The 16,063-nt window shown below is 41.7% G+C and overlaps 1 protein-coding gene across 6 annotated transcripts in view; it reads right to left on the bottom strand.

Moving 5' to 3' along the window:
* Positions 1–16,063, bottom strand: part of GALNT9 (polypeptide N-acetylgalactosaminyltransferase 9) — a 327,400-nt gene that overhangs the window by 98,488 nt on the left and 212,849 nt on the right. For all 6 annotated transcript variants that reach the window (XM_043498205.1, XM_038373241.2, XM_038373244.2 and 3 more), the window contains one exon: positions 5,474–5,591. In XM_043498205.1, the coding sequence (XP_043354140.1) occupies positions 5,474–5,591 (118 nt within the window). The remainder of the gene's footprint in view (positions 1–5,473; positions 5,592–16,063) is intronic.

Here is a 16,063-nt window from a genome sequence, read left to right as displayed (position 1 = left end):
GGCCAGATCTGTCAATCAGAGAATCATAGAATCTCAGGGTAGGAAGGGACCTCAGGAGGTCATCTAGTCCAACCCCCTGCTCAAAGCAGAACCAATCCCCACTTTTTGCCCCAGATCCCTAAATGGCCCCCTCAAGGATTGAACTCACAACCCTGGGTTTAACAAGCCAATGCTCAAACCACTGAGCTATCCCTCCCACCTCCCCCCCTTTTTTTCCCCCTTACTGCGCCTCTCTGCCAGCTGCCCTGCTGGCCACTCGCTGCGCCTCTCTGCCAGCTGCCCTGCTGTCTACTCGCTGCGCCTCTCTGCCAGCTGCCCTGCTGTCTACTCCCTGTGCCTCTCTGCCAGCCACCCTGCTGGCCGCTCGCTCTGTCTCTCCGACTCTGCCAGCCACTCATTTGCCAGCCGACTGTCAGTCACCTTCTTCTGCCATCTATCTCCCTGCCATGACCTCTGCACATCAGCCTCTTAATGATTTTCAGCTCTTCGCAGGCTTGGCAGAGTCACTGCCCCATCTCAAGTTATTTCAGCTCTCAGTGGTAGAGCATTTAAAATAACAAAAGAGGCTCCAAATGAAGCCTATTTGGTATTATTTTTAAAGCACTAGCTCACATGTGATTTTGCATGAATCACAGCTTTTATTTAAAAAAAAAAGGGGGCGGGATTTCTAGCCCTCATGGTCATGGAGGAAAACTTCAAAAAATCAAGTGTATACCCCTGAAAAGTTCAAGCACCAGAGGGCAAAAACAAAGAACCCAAATTTTTGATTGTTTCTGAAATGTCATGGGGGGTTTTTCCCTGACCCATGGTTTTTGAACACTTGGGGTTGGCCAGGCTGTGCAGCCTAACTTGGCATCCAGTTTTGGCCATCTTGACCCTAAGGGCCTGGTTTTCCAGAAGTGCTAAGAACCAGCCATTCAAGCTGAAGCTAACAGGGACTGCATGTGCTTGAGCCTCTAGAAACCAGGCTCTAGCCTGGGATTCCAGAGCCAAGCACCCAAAAGTAGAGGGCAATTTTCAAAACATTGGCCTAAATGACTGTCCAGGGTCCCACACATGGGCAGCAGAAATAGGCACAGGGCTCCAGATTTCATAATCCTATTAGAACCCTTTCCTCTATTTACTAAAAGTTCTCATCATACACTGCAAGTTCTTCTCATACAAGGAAGACCGACAGTTTTCAGATTCCTTCCCAGGCTTATTCATCAGTTCCTATAGCGTTTTGCCAAGATGTTCAATTTATTCTTTAAGCAGTCATGTGGAAAAAGTTTCAAACAGCTCAAAGCCCTGCTGAATGAGAAAGGAAAGCCGGGGAGCTCACACAACTCTGGCAATTTCCTGATCCTCTTACATCTCTTAAGGAAAACGGAATGAATTGCGGTAATAGCCGATCTGCCCCAAACCTGCATTCAGCACCTCATCCAACTGTGGGTATCCTACTCAGACAATCCCATTATAAACCCCATTGCTGAAATAACAAATGTACACAAATATGTGCAAACACACACCTGTCACAGTGACCATCTTCCGCAATCTGTTGGTGTGAAGGTTTGCATTTATTTTCTATAAACGAGCTGGCTGGACTAATTTGAGGATTAATGTTCCAGCATGAGCAGAATACATGCTTTAATGAGCACACTACATGCACTGAGGGTGTGCTGGTGTGAGATAGGGGATACAGTGAAAGGTGAAGTAATTAAACACTCAGCTTTATAATGAGGAAACTGTGTTCTAGCGACATTAAGTGGCCTAGTTTTCGGAAGTGCTGACCTCTGATAGGTCCTCTGGACTTGTGGGTGTGCAGACCCTTGATCATCACGGCAAAGGATCACAATGTACTGAAGCTGCAATATGCCGGGCAGCTCTGGCTTAATGCGGACAGACACTGTTCTTAACTAACGGGTCTACATTTTGCAGTACATCAAAGAACTCAAGTTCTTTATCTCTTGGGGGCATTTCTTGCTGTTTCTTGCTTTACGTGAGCACATTCCCCAATAAGGAACAGATCTCCTTAGTCCAGAAGGCAGCCTGAGTAACTGGGTTAAGTGCTGGGGAGATGCATGAAGGGAAATGAAGACCAAGTCATTGAGCCCTTAGGCTGCAGGCGTCTCTGTGGTAGCATCATGCTGCTCCTTGGCTGGGGGACTGGGCAGAGAAGAGAACAGGAGAATCCTCAAAGCACTGTATGCTATAGTCTCATCCCCAGTGCACTGGCAGATGGGGAGGTCCTGTAGAGCTGACCTCTCTGCCAGGCAGAGGAGTGGGCATGCCCCATTGTGCAACAGGGAACTATCCCTAAATCCTGTACAGTGGAATCACTCCCCCTTGTACGGTGGAGCCACTCTGGATTCACTCTTGGGGGAGCCTTCGTGATGATGGGGATAAACCACAATTTTCCCTTAAGTCCTTATTTTGCAAAGAATGCCCCTAGAGATTTAAGAGAGACATGTACCTTCTTGATAGATAAAGAGGAATGGATCCCAGAACTAAAAAAATTAATGATGGCTTAGATACAAGTGATCCTGACATGACCACAGTGATAATGTGCAAGCAGAATAAAGTCCAGACCAGTAATATAATGAAGACAGGTCACTGATACAGGGCAATCTGGATTGCTTGGCAAACTGGGTGTAAGCAAACAATATACATTTAAACACAGTTAAATGTATATACTTACTTCCAGGAACAAAGAACGTAGGCCACAGGATAGGGTACTCTATTCTGGGAAGTATGACTCTGAAAAATATGTGGGGGTCGTGGTGGATAGCCTGTTGAACATGAGCTCCTAGCTGTGACCAAAAAGGTTAATATGATTCTCGGATGCATATAAACAGAGGAATCTCTAGTAGGAGTAGGTAGGGTAGGGTAGTAGGGTAGTTTACCACTGTATTTGGCAGTGATGGGGCCATTGCTGGAATACTCTGTCCAATTCTGGAGTCCACTATTCAAGAAGGATGTTGATAAATTGAAAAGGGTTGAGAGAAGAGACACGAGAATGATTAAAGGATTAGAAAAAATGCTTTATAATGATCGACTCAAGAAGCTCAATCTATTTAGCTTAACAAAGGGAAGATTAAAAGATGACTTGATTACAGTCTATTACCTACATGGTGAAATTTTTTTAATAATGGACTCTTCGGTCTAGCAGAAAGAGGTATAACACAACACAGTGTCTGGAAGTTGAAGCTAGACAAATTCAGACTGGAAATAAGAGTTAGATTTTTAACAGTGAGAGTAATTAACTATTGGAACAATTTACCCAGGGTCTAGTGGATTCTCCATCACTGGCAGTTTTTCAATAAAGACAGGATGTTTTTCTAAGTGATTTGCTCTAAGAATTATTTTGGGGAAGTTCTATGGCCTGTGTTTTACAGGAGGTTAGGCTAGATGATCACAATCGTTTGGCCTTAAAGTCTACGAATTTCTAGTGGATTGCGATCCTGTATACTATATAGAGCCATTTATCCAAAATACCCTATTATCTGAATCCTCTGCCTTGTCCCCCAACATGAGATACATGCTGCAGAGGGAATTTGTCTCATGCTGGGGGTGAAGGAAGGGATTTGGATAATGCAAGGAGGGTTGGATAATAGAGTGGAGACCCGCAGCCAGGACTGAGAGGAGGAGTCCCCAGCTGCTGCTGAATGGTTCCCAGGGCAGTGCAAGGAGCCCTCTGCAGTCCTGCTGTCGTGGGATGGAGTGAGCATGGCCATGACAGCGGAGTTGCAGAGGTCTCCTGGTGCTGCCGCAGGGCCGAGGACACATGGCTCCTGCAGTCACAAGGTGCAGAAATGGGGGTGGAGAGGCTGTAGTCTTGGCAGGGCAGAGCAGTGACCCCAAGCCAGGACTTGTAGGAGGAGGAGGAGGAGGAAGATGAGCCCCCAGCCATGGGGAAGGCCATGCTGCTGCTGAATGAGTCCTGCCTTCTCGAATATCTGAAGGAAATCTCTGTCCCCTGGGCTATTTGGATAATTGGGAGTATTTTTGTTTGTGTGCGCACATGCACATATGCATGTATGATAGCTGTGCTACATACACTACAATGAGCAAATGGAGTAAATTAGCTTAAGTCATGGGGGATAAAAATAATTTTTAAAAAATAAAAAACAGATATAAAAAAATTAAATTTGAGGGTTTTTAATTCAAATTAAATAAAGGGTATTTTAATATAAACCTATTTAAAATTAAATTTGAAATTATGGCAATCCATGTTAAGGCCTAAACCGACTATAATGTATTAAAATAGTTTCAATGTATTAATAAAATATTAAGCAGTACATGCTTGTTGCCAAGTTTCTTTAAAATTCAAACCACTGAACTGGTGGAAGTCACTGGCCAAGCACCTGGAACCAGAGCTGCTGAAATGCTAAACCAGCTTTTGACAGCTTTAGCCTCTTCTGAAATGTTCAGAAAAAATATTCCCTTCATTTCAGCTAATTCAGCTAGATCAGTTTGATTATTTATTTCATTCAAAGTTAAGAAACCAATTGGGAGATGAAAAAGCAGGAAAGCTTGTTTTCCTCTTCCAATTTATGAATAAACGGTAGGTGAGAGAATGAGATCTAATAGCTTTAAAATCTTGAAGGACATGATGACCAGAAACAATCAGTTCAATTTACTAACTACAGATGATACTTCCTTTGTCTAATAAATTAGTTAGTTTTAAATGAAAAACATGTTTTAATAAACTTTTTGATAATTTTTGTCTTGTGTATCTAGCACATTTAAGGAAGTTTTATTTAACTAAAATACTCTTGTTGTGCATTTTAATTGAATTTTAATTTCCATTCATGTAGAGCTTGAACCAAATTTATCATCCAGTAAATAAGAAGTGCATCATTCATCATTTTCTAATACAAACAAAAATGTAAAAATTAAGAATTTGAATAAATGTAAATTAAGCTATAGAACAGCTTAAAATGTGCATAGATATAGTGTATCCTCCTGGTTAGCAAAAGAAAGTAACAAATGTAGTGTAAAGGCTATACATCGTTGTTAATCACCATGTTTTAATGGTTACCAGCCAATGAGAATCAGTAGTTCTTTAGGAAAATAACTAAAAATGACAAAGGCAAAACAAGATTAAAATTGATTATTTAAATCAAGGTTTCCTGCTTGCTGATTTAAATCATGATTAACACTGGTGATTTAAATCAATCCATCCTGGCACAGGCCCATTGATGTCAATGCAGCTATACTGATTTATTACAGCTGAGGATATGCCCCAATGACCTGAACCACACACAAAGATAAAAACCATACTGCTGAATTCTATGAATTTGCACAGTGTTAGCAGGACCATGATCAATTTCTTATTGTGTTTGCGTGTGGTTTTGTTATTGTTTTGATTTTTCTGCAATACCAGCCACCTCTGTGTAGTAATTCGAAAGATAGAGGACAGTTCTGTAGGGTCAAGCATTCCTCTTGTGCTCTGTACACTGGTACTACATGAAATTTCTCATTTGCCACTTACCCTCATGCCTAGTTCAATATTTTCTCCCCCATAGACTTCCATGCCAGGGTCAAGCAGGCCAATCTCCCCGAAGTACTCTCGGTCCACCACAAACGAACATCCAATCATTGCTGGCGTCCTGCCCAGAAAAAGGGGGAGAAAAACAAAGGTGTTTAAACAGTATATAATGGAACCTGATTATAATGAGCTCTAATGAGCTCTGACATGAAATAAACAAGCTACTGCAGAGATGCCCCAAATTCTTTTAATATTAAATTCACCTCTGTGCAGAGGGCCAGCAGAACCCATTAAACCCTTTAGGGGGGATTAAGGCCCCATCCAGCAATGCTCTGAACTTGAAACACATGAGTAGCCCCTGCTCAGGCAGGAGTCCCTTCAAGTAGAGCACATGCTGAAGGACTTTTGATGGATCAAGGTGGTAAGTGGTATGTAGACTTTTTGCTGGCACTCTGCCTGTGAATGAATTTCACCCCTCATAAAGTCGTTCGCGGGGGTGGGGGAGGGAGGGGGAGAATGCATCACTTCACTAAGGTGAATTCTTAGAAGAGGAAAACTCACCAGGGAAAGAGAAAACAATCCCAGTGTTGCACTTTGAAAAGATCAAAAATTTACAAGCAACCCTGGAGCTAGGTCTGAAACCTTCAATGTAAAGTAATTTAATTCTGCTTTTAAAGAGATGCTCCAAAGAAATCAAAGTGTCCAGAAACTGCTGTAAAAATCATGTGCTACTTAGAGCTCAGCAGAACTTCTCCTTTACTTCCTTGTCACAAAGAGTTCATGTCAAAACTGATAATAAAATTGTGGCATTACAGTACTCATCTCTCGGTTTTTTTTCCTCAGAGAAAAATATGACTCAGCTGCACCGGAATGCAAGGAGTTGTCATGGTTTTGTACAACTTGTAGCTTTCATAGCATCTCCCTTATTTAAAACAAAATCCCCACAATTTTTAATTTATATTATAAACATGAAAATTGCACCAGCGAATGGCAAACAGGCAAAAGTTGCTAATTACATTTTACAATACTTCCCATACATTTCTGCTGCCCTTAGCTGAGAAGGCAGAAATTGCCTAGAGTTTCTGGGGGCATCTTTGCTTGTTGGGTACCTTGAGTAAAATGTCCATTGTGATGTTGCATAGTCACATAATCCTCCCCTTCCATAACTTTACACAGGCAAATGGGGGAATGGCTAGGTGCATTAGCAACTGTCTGACTGAGCAAAAAGGCTCTGACAACTTTCTGCCCTTGTACACATATAAACACACACACTGATGAAAAATCCATCAACAGTACAAAAATAACTGTAAAAAGCTATTACCCTTTTACTTATGAGACGATTCAATTTGCTCCTTCATTAGACCTTGACCTCAAACTTGCACTAATGAAATTTTAATACTGCCTTTGATTTTTAATAGCATTTTTTAACTACTGAAGTGATATTTCACCAACATGCAACAAGTATCTCCCTTCTCCTTATGTTTTAAAAAAATACTTCTAATGATATGGAGATCTGATGAACTGGAATGCCAAGTCCCCTGCCAAGTCTGTAATGACTTTGTTATTGCTCAGGGTTCCAAAAGAAACTTAACTAAATTAAAAAAGAAAATGCAACAAGATCAGCTGGCACCACGTTTATTTGCATCTCAAATTCTTGCTGCCATCCTACGGGCCCTCATCCCGCAATCTGATCGACCTGGACAGACCCAGGCAGCTAGCCAGAGTCCCACTGATTTCAGCAGGGCTCTATGTGACTCACATTGCAGGTTCAGGACCTTCATCAGGAAAAGCCAAGGCTGTAAAAGCACAGAAGTTTTAGGCTGCAGCGAGGATAAATGATTAGAATAATTGGTCATATCCCAGCTGTGAGTTTGGCTTTTCAATAGCTGCAGCATTGTTCCCAAGAGCCCAATCAAAAGCCCACTGAAGTCAACAGAAAGAGTTCCATTGACTTCATGGGCTTTGGAACAGGCTCAAAGTTTGCTAATAGTGATTTTCTAACAGAGTGGAGAAAATTCCATCTATGGCCTTGGTTTTAGAAACAGTCCATACACAGTGTCTCTGGAAAGAGAGAGGATGGAAAAAGACCTGAAACATATTTTATTTACCGTGAAAATCCAGCAAAACCCCCTCCCTTCTTTAATGGCTTGTTGCTAAAATATCAGCTAACTCTTACCAGGTAACCTAGCTTTTCCAGTGAGCATACAAAGACACAAAACATAAACTAGAAGCAGGTGGCATCTGAGTATCATATTCATCAGTTGGTTTCAGATGCAAATAAAATAATCCCCATGGTAGCAACATCAAAACATACTGATAAATCCACGGGTAGCAGCAGGTGGCCTCAGTGATGGTGTCATCACGTAAGCTGCCTTTTGTCATCAGGGGTTTGTCGCCTATATGCCAAGAGGTTAAAAAGCCTTAAAGAAATGGCCAAGTAAATAGATATAACAATCCTTCCCTGCTGGACTTGAAATGTATCTAATATCCAAGAAGACAGCCTGACCTATGGAAGGAACTATTTGGTGCCCTTGAAAAGGTTCATTTGCTGAGGCACTGCTATTACTTATCTATAATGGACTCCATTGTAACACTCACATTACTGGTACAGCTTCAGCTGTCTCTCTCTTTCTCTGCTGGCCATTTCAGCCTCTCACATCATTACCGGGCTACACTGCACTGCACACCATTCTCCTTATGTTTTCTCTGCATAATTGAAAAAGGCAGCTGTTGATGGAAACACATTTGATCAGCGCTATTTTCTGACATGGAGACTGAAATGGTTTGATTAGCCCCTGGATCTCCTTTCGCCCTCCTCCCCAAACATTACCCAATAAACTCCTCAGGTAGCAAGCTGAACTAGGTTAAGAAACAAATATATAAACTGCTGTGAGCATTTTGCTTCCACAAATGAATTTGCTTTGAGGGGGAGAAATGATTAGAAAAAGGTGACAATTCTAAAAGAAAATGCCATTTTTACTGTGTGTGAAAAGCTCCTGTCTGATCCACCTGCAGCCAGGGGGTCACCAGCCAAGACTTTCAATAGTGACTAGTGATTTGGGGTGCCTCAGTTTTTATGTGACCAACCTGAGACACCTAAGGGGGCTTGATTTTCAGAGGGTGGGTGCTCAGCACCTTCTGCAACTCAGGACCCTTTTAAGAATGTCAAGCTAAGAATCCAAAAAGAGAGGCATCCCAAATCACTAGTCACACTGGAGAAACTTGGCCATCAAAATCCATGAACTAAGCAGGTCAGGACTTAGCAGCATTTGGATGGGTAACTGCCAAGAAAACCCAGAGTGCTGCAGGAAGTGCTGTGGGTAACACTCTTTCTCCTACACAAGCACTGAGCAAATGCCACAGGGCTCTGAGCAGATTCTCAACTGATGTCAAATGACTCAGTGCTGTTGATTTCAATGGAGTCTCACTGATTTACACCAGCTGAGGATCTGGCCTATTTTTGGTTATGATATCAAACTAAGTTCCTGATCTCTAAGGTAATTAAAGAGCCCCTGACAATTATACAATAGGAATATTTGTCCTGGTCAAATTCCAGTTTGGAAACATGCTTTCCTAAATACCTGTTACAGGTTTAATGATATGTGGTATCACTGTCTTTTTCACTTCTTGATCTAACAGGTACACAGTGGTGATATGCGTTTTTAAACAGTTGCTGCATTCTGACTCAAAGACTGAGCGTATGTGTATTTTTCCCGTACCCTTACACACTCTGCATATAAAGAAATAACACCTCTTTGCAGGTCACAGATGCTATATGAATGTAGGATATTGTTGTAATAGGTCTTCATCTCTGAATTTAGCTAGGCGGTTACAGCATGCTGAAGAGAAGCATTAGCAAGAGGAAACTAGGTTCGGAAAGTATGATGGGATTTGTCTTAGATTCTACATTTCCAGACTGGTTGGGAGAGCTGGTGGCCTGAAACTTTGTCCTGGGCCATTAACCTCTCATGTCATTAATTCCTAAGGAAATGCCCCATGTTGAAGATGTTGCTACCATTATAATTTATATATACTGCTAATCTACTTCTCTCCTATGAGAAAAAACAAAATCTTTTCACTGTCTGAGTTCTCCTATTCTGAAACTATGTTTCTGCACAGAGTGTGCATGTACTAGGAGTGTTTTGATAATTCCACAAGAATTAATTCAAAATAGTGTATATAAGGTGATTAACCAACAATCAGAATTTTGCTATCAACAGACTTTTATTTCATGCTTCTCCATCCCAGAAAGGGGAAAAAATCTTGAGGATGAGAGAGAACAAAACCTGGAGACGTTCATTTGAATGGAAATTATAGAATCAAAGAATCATAGGACTGGAAAGGACTTCGAGAGGTCATCCAGTCCAGTCCCCTGCACTCAAGGTAGGACTAAGTATTATCTAGACCATCCCTGTCAGCTGTTTGTCTAACTTGCTCTTTAAAATCTCCATTGATGAAAATTCCACAACCTCCCCAGGCAATTTATTCCAGCGCTTAACCACCCTGACAGTTAGGACGTTTTTCTTAATGTCCAACCTAAACCGCCCTTGCTGCAATTTAAGCCCATTGCTTCTTGTCCTATCCTTAGAGGTTAAGAAGAACAATTCTTCTCCCTCCTCCTTGAAACAACCTTTTATGCACTTGAAAACTGTTATCGTGTCCCCTCTGTCTTCTCTTTTCCAGACTAAACAAACCCAATTTTTTCAATCTTCCCTCATAGGTCATGTTTTCTAGCCCTTTAATCATTTTTGTTGCTCTTCTCTGGACTTTCTCCAATTTTCCCACATCTTTCCTGACATGTGGCACCCAGAACTGGACACAATACTCCAGTTGAGGCCTAATCAGTGCGGAGTAGAGCGGAAGAATTACTTCTCGTGTCTTGCTTACAACACTCCTGCTAATACAAGAACAGCTTGATGTTTATCAGTGGGGAGAACAAAATCTGGCTTAGAGTCAGAAAAGTGTGTCTGATTAGAAAAAAATACGGGAGATGAAGAATGTGAGAGTTTTACCCTTTCAGCCGAGCACAACGGTTGGCTCTGAAGCCATACTAATCAGAGTGCCTTCCAGAGTGGAAGAACATTTGACTACCAGAACCAAATCAACGACAGAAGGATGATTTTGGTCCAGAAAAGGACTATGCAAATGGCACTGGGCTTGTGCCCTTATTTGCTCCTGTTGTGTCATTTTAGTCACATCTGCTAGGGCTAATGATAAGATGAAGTTTCTGCTACTGTCTGCACTGCAGATCCCATATAGCTATGGAAGACCATGCTGCATTCCATTCCACCTTATGCATCAAGAGTGAAACATATCATGAGGAAGGATAGTTCAGTGATTAGAGCATTAGTCTAGGACTTCGGAGAGCTAGGTTCATGCCCCTGCTCTGCCACTGACCACTTGTGTGACTTAAGTCAAGTCATATAGCTTCTTTGTACCTCAGTTTCCCATCTGGACAATAGGGCTAATAACACCTCCCTATCTCACAGGACTTTATGAGGACAAATACATTAAAGATTGTGATACTGTGAGGGCTATAAAAGACCCTTAGATAGTCAGAAATTACCAGATAATCTCCAAGACTAGGGGTAACATTTTTAGAAGTACCTAAGTAATTTAGTTTCTTAAGTCCTATTTTCAAAATGTACATAAGCCCTTAGGAGCCTACGTTCCATTGACTTTTAATAAGACTGAGGCTCCTAAATCCCTTAATCGCTTTTGAAAATGGGGCCTAAATGTGAACGTTAGCCCCTCAAAGCCAACTGTCAGAGGGTCCCCCATACTGTAATTCACATCAGATCTGACACATTGTCCCAGTACACTGTTGTAATAATATATATCCCAAAGGTGCCATGTAAGGTATCGTATGTAAACGGGTGACACAATAGTCCTGAAAATCATTGCATGATGTATGTACGGGTTGTGCACAATGAGTTACAGATGTGTGTTAGAAATATATTGTTCAAATGTTTTTGGGAGGGAGAGCATAAAACCAGCCTGCCCTAGACAAAGGGTTTGCCTTTCTGACTGGCATGATTACTAGACAACTAAAGTACATATACATATAAGGTAAACAAAGCCATCAAGCTAAACAAGCAGGGGAGAAGTCCATTGAACAATCATGCTGGGAGACAGAATCTGCACTTCAGGAAGCCTTCCTAGCTCTTGAGGCAGAGACAATGGACTTTGAGTAGTATAAGAGGAACAAAAAAGACATCTTAGTTATCCATCACGGAGGGGATGATAGGGTGCAGCACCCTTTGAAAGCTGGATCCTCTTGGCCTGGAAGGCAAGAGCTGCTGGAAACTTAATATAAGTGAGAAACCTGCTTAGACAAAGATTGCAATTTGCTGAAATTAAGTTTTAGTCACCAGAGGGTGTGTTTGTTTTGTTCGTAACCATCGCCATCTCTCTTATTCTTGCTTAGTATCACTTAAATGTCTGTTCTTTGTTAATAAACTTATTCTTGTTTTATTACAAAACCAGATCAGTGCTGTGTATTAAACTGGAGGGTAAGTCCTCAGCTAGCTAAACAGGCTGGTGTGTACTCTGTCTCTTTGGAAGTAGCAAAGTTAACTTTGGTGAGCATCCAGTGAGAGGGACTGGACACTGCAGAGAGACATCTCTACGAGGGAGCTCAGGAATTGTGATGCACTGATTGTGACCTGCAGGGCAAGGTTTGGACTGACAGAGCCCTGAAGAGTCTGCTGGCTAGGCAGACAAACTGGCATGTCAGGAAGCTGACACGTAGCTTAACAGCAGCAAAGCTCTCACTTGCTAAGGCAGTTGAAACAGGGGGTCACAACTCTGGGTGGGCATCCTAAGCAAGACGTCACACTGATTCTTTTAGGCGCTTTTAAAAAATTTACCTCAGATCATTACTCCTGGTGATGATTAAAACTAAGCAAATAATTCACATTGACTATTTGGATAATTAAGCTACTTTCTGTTCCTTAAATGTGTGTGAACAGCTTGCAATATTCTCTGATTGATTAATTATTTCACAAATACTTCCTGTGGCTTGATGATCATTTGCTGGAAATTATGTTAGGTGTATTCAATATCTGAAATTTGAGTAGCATTGGTTAGTTTTGATTGCACATACCCATCAATCTGGTAGCATTTTTGTTCCCTGACTGGATGAGAATGACTCTCCAAACCAGCTTCCTGGTGAGTCAAGTCATGTTTACAAGGTCAAAAAGTGCTGTCCACAAATATATTTGCTTGTTTCTGCAGACACTCCTGGTGATAAACCTGTTTTCCAGAATATTCACAGAGGATGAGATTTGTCCCTTTACAGAGAGCCTGTGCAAAGCACATGCATCAAACATGTCCCATTGTGAGGTCATAAGTGTGACTTACATAAATGTATATGCTGGCCAACTGCAGAGGAGTGAATTTGATCTAGAAACTGGAATAAAAAAGGAGATGTGAATAAAGCTGAAGCAAATTCAATAGTTTTGAAAAGGAGCAAATAGCTCAGCAAGCCATTAGTTGTTTACCAAGCTCTAATGATGATGAGCAGAAAAATCAACTGATCACATGCTTAAATGAAAGCACATGCTTAAGTGCTTTTCTGGACCAGGGCATCTTGCAAGAGGAAGCCTTTAGTTTGGAATCAGCGTGATTCTCTTTTGCATTCCCCAAAAAGATTAACAGGAAGCAGCTTCTTCCAGCAATAAAATGCTTCCCCTTGGGGACTCATTTCTTTTTCCTCCCTAATGAGGAACAATATCTTCAGGCACTCAGACTTCTCCCAGGTGCTGGATCCTCTCTCACAGGAAAATGGATTTTGCAGCTGTACAATAAAGCAGTGACTCTTTAATTAAATAAGGCTGAGTATAAATTTTTTGGATGTGACTATGTGCTCATCTTTCTCTCTATGGACAACAGAGACATACTTCTGTTTGTTTTCTCTCTCTCTCTCTCCCCTACCATTTTATTCATTTTGACTTAAAATAAACAAACCCACCCAAATCCCAGGAGCCCCAACAAAATGTTAAAAATACAAACCATGACCACAAAATAGAAGTAACAGAGAGACAGTGGCAGATACAATACAATGCAGCCCTTTGTGTAGGAAGGTAAAACAAAAATTCCCATTGTCCCTCTCTTTCCCTCTCCATTTCCATATGGCAGTATGGAGCCCACAGTCACCAAATAGTAGCTTCAGAAATGGTACAGGAAATCATCCTTGTATAAGACTGTGGTCTACAGAGCAGAGAGCCAGAGGTCAGGAATCCTGGGCTTTCTCCTCAGATTTGTTGTGACTCATTGCAAGACCTTGGTTAAGTCACTCAGGGCTTGATTTTCTGAGGTGCTGAGAACCTGCAGCTTTCATTATTTTCCGCTGGAGTTTTGGGGGTTCAGTCCTTCTGAGCATCAGTCTCTTAACCTCTCCATGCTTTGGTTCACCCAAGTGTTAACTAGCTGTAATGCTATGCACAGTACGGTGGATTGGTAACGGGACTGTGAGTCAGGAGACCTGGCTTCTGTTCCCAGCTCTGTCACTCATCTGCTCTTCGATCCTGAGCAAGTCATTTCTCCTCCCTATGCCTCTGTCTCCCTATTTGGGAAAGGAGGATAGTAATACTGGGTGATATTTTCAAAAGTGCCTCAGTAGTTCAGAGGCCTAAGCCCCATTTTCAAAAGCGACTTAGGCACTTCGGCTCCTGCATCTCATTGAAAGTCACGGGGACTTAAGCTCCTCAGTCACTTTTTAATACGGCAACTTTTGGTTCCTAAGTTACTGAGGCACTTCTGAAAATGAGACCCACTGCCTCATCTTGGAAAAGCACCACAAAGAACTCTAGTGCATGTATGCTATTATTGCCTGCCTACTTCCAAGGGGTGTTGAGAGACAGTCTTTGCAAAATGCTTCGAGACAATCTAATTGAAGGTAATATAAGGACCAAGTATTAGTGACAGCAATGGCAAAACGATAAGGTTAGAAACATACAAAACACTGGCTTTTTGTTTTGGCATGACTCAAGCTTTGAAATGCTGTCTGAGGAATCAATAGTATCGGCCGGGGAAGGATACTATGTGGACAATATGTGTAAATTACTTTAAGATATTCTTCAATGAACACAACTTGAAATCCTTTCTGTGTCACAGGGAATATCAATGTCAAAGCCAGAGCTCAGCAAAGACAGAGGAGCTGAACTAGTTTTGACCTCATGTCTCTGTGACCTTGGGTGTGAACAAGAACAGAACATCTGGTACATTGCTCCTCCAGGATGGTGTTTGGGAGTAATGCCCCTGCACCCCTCTTTCCTAAACAAATTGGAGAATACTACTTGGTGGATTCGTCAAGAACAAAACAGACAAAATGCATCCGATGAAGTGAGTTGTAGCTCACGAAAGCTTATGCTCTAATAAATTTGTTAGTCTCTAAGGTGCCACAAGTACTGCTTTTCTTAAAACAGACAAAGTGACAGAGAAAATGAAGAGCATTAGATTGATATACAAATATTGCTTGAAATAACAGATTATTTTTCCCCTCCAAAAAGTCATTTGATTTGCAGCCAAGCTGCATTTGAAATACAATACTTCAGGGGGGGACGGACACACACACACACACACACACTATTCCCAATACACCTGACCAAAAAGAGTGCAGTTCAAAAAATCCATCACACTCAAAATATTTGAGCTTTCTACTGCCTGGCTGAATTACCAATTTTTCCTTTTGATTTAGGTGCATAAGCAGCACCTTGACTCCTGATGATGGATCAGTGGGAAAACTGCATGGCACCTGTGTATGCATTTATTTTTCCTACAAATCATGTTCTGTGTAATAAACAGTCACACGGTCTCTGAGATATGGCCTCAAGGACAGATTCTGTATTCTGGAGTTGCAGGAGCTGGCAAGCTTAACAATGGCAAGGTTTGAAAATCCCATTGGAGAGAGACAACAAAAACAGGGCAGCTAGCTTTATAAACAGGGGGAACTGGGATGAGGAATGGAGTCCTGATGACACAAGGCAGGATAGTGTTTGTTGTTGTTGTTTTTAATAGTAATAATTGGAGGTCAAAATCTTAAAGAATAAACCAGGCGGGATTGTGTTCTATGCTTTTGTAAGCCAGCAGCCAAAAAAGATGTCTGCCAATGAACCGATTAGTACAACACAGCACTTTCTTTCCCAAAGGACTTTATAGATGAGCCATACTCTGATTTCAGTTACACTGGTGTAAATCCAGAGTAGCTCCACTACAGTCAGTGGAATTCACCAGTGTAAATGAGATCAGAATTAGGCACAATACCTGTCTAAGCCAGGCTCTCTCTCACCATGGAAACATGAAGGAGACCACACTCCCATGGCATTTTAGAAGCTCATTTTTATACATCAGTGTGTCACAACACACTTGCTGGAGTTTGCTGACTGTGGGTACTCCTGACAGCACTTCAGTGGTACAAAGCTATGGCATATTAAGCAATCAGTGAGAACATATGCAATGCTGTAATACACCGCTGCTGCAGTAAGAAGATAAAATGAAAGGCAAGGCCATGCTTGGCTGGGTGCAGCTGACTAATGACTCCAGTGTTAGTGGCTGCTGATAATGAAGGCAAACACAGAGCAATCCATCAAA

The sequence above is a fragment of the Dermochelys coriacea genome, chromosome 15 (genome assembly GCF_009764565.3).
Source record: "Dermochelys coriacea isolate rDerCor1 chromosome 15, rDerCor1.pri.v4, whole genome shotgun sequence".
Lineage (NCBI taxonomy): Eukaryota > Metazoa > Chordata > Testudines > Dermochelyidae > Dermochelys > Dermochelys coriacea.
The sequence above is the reverse complement of the archived record's forward strand: the minus strand, read 5'-3'. Positions and strand labels throughout refer to the sequence as shown.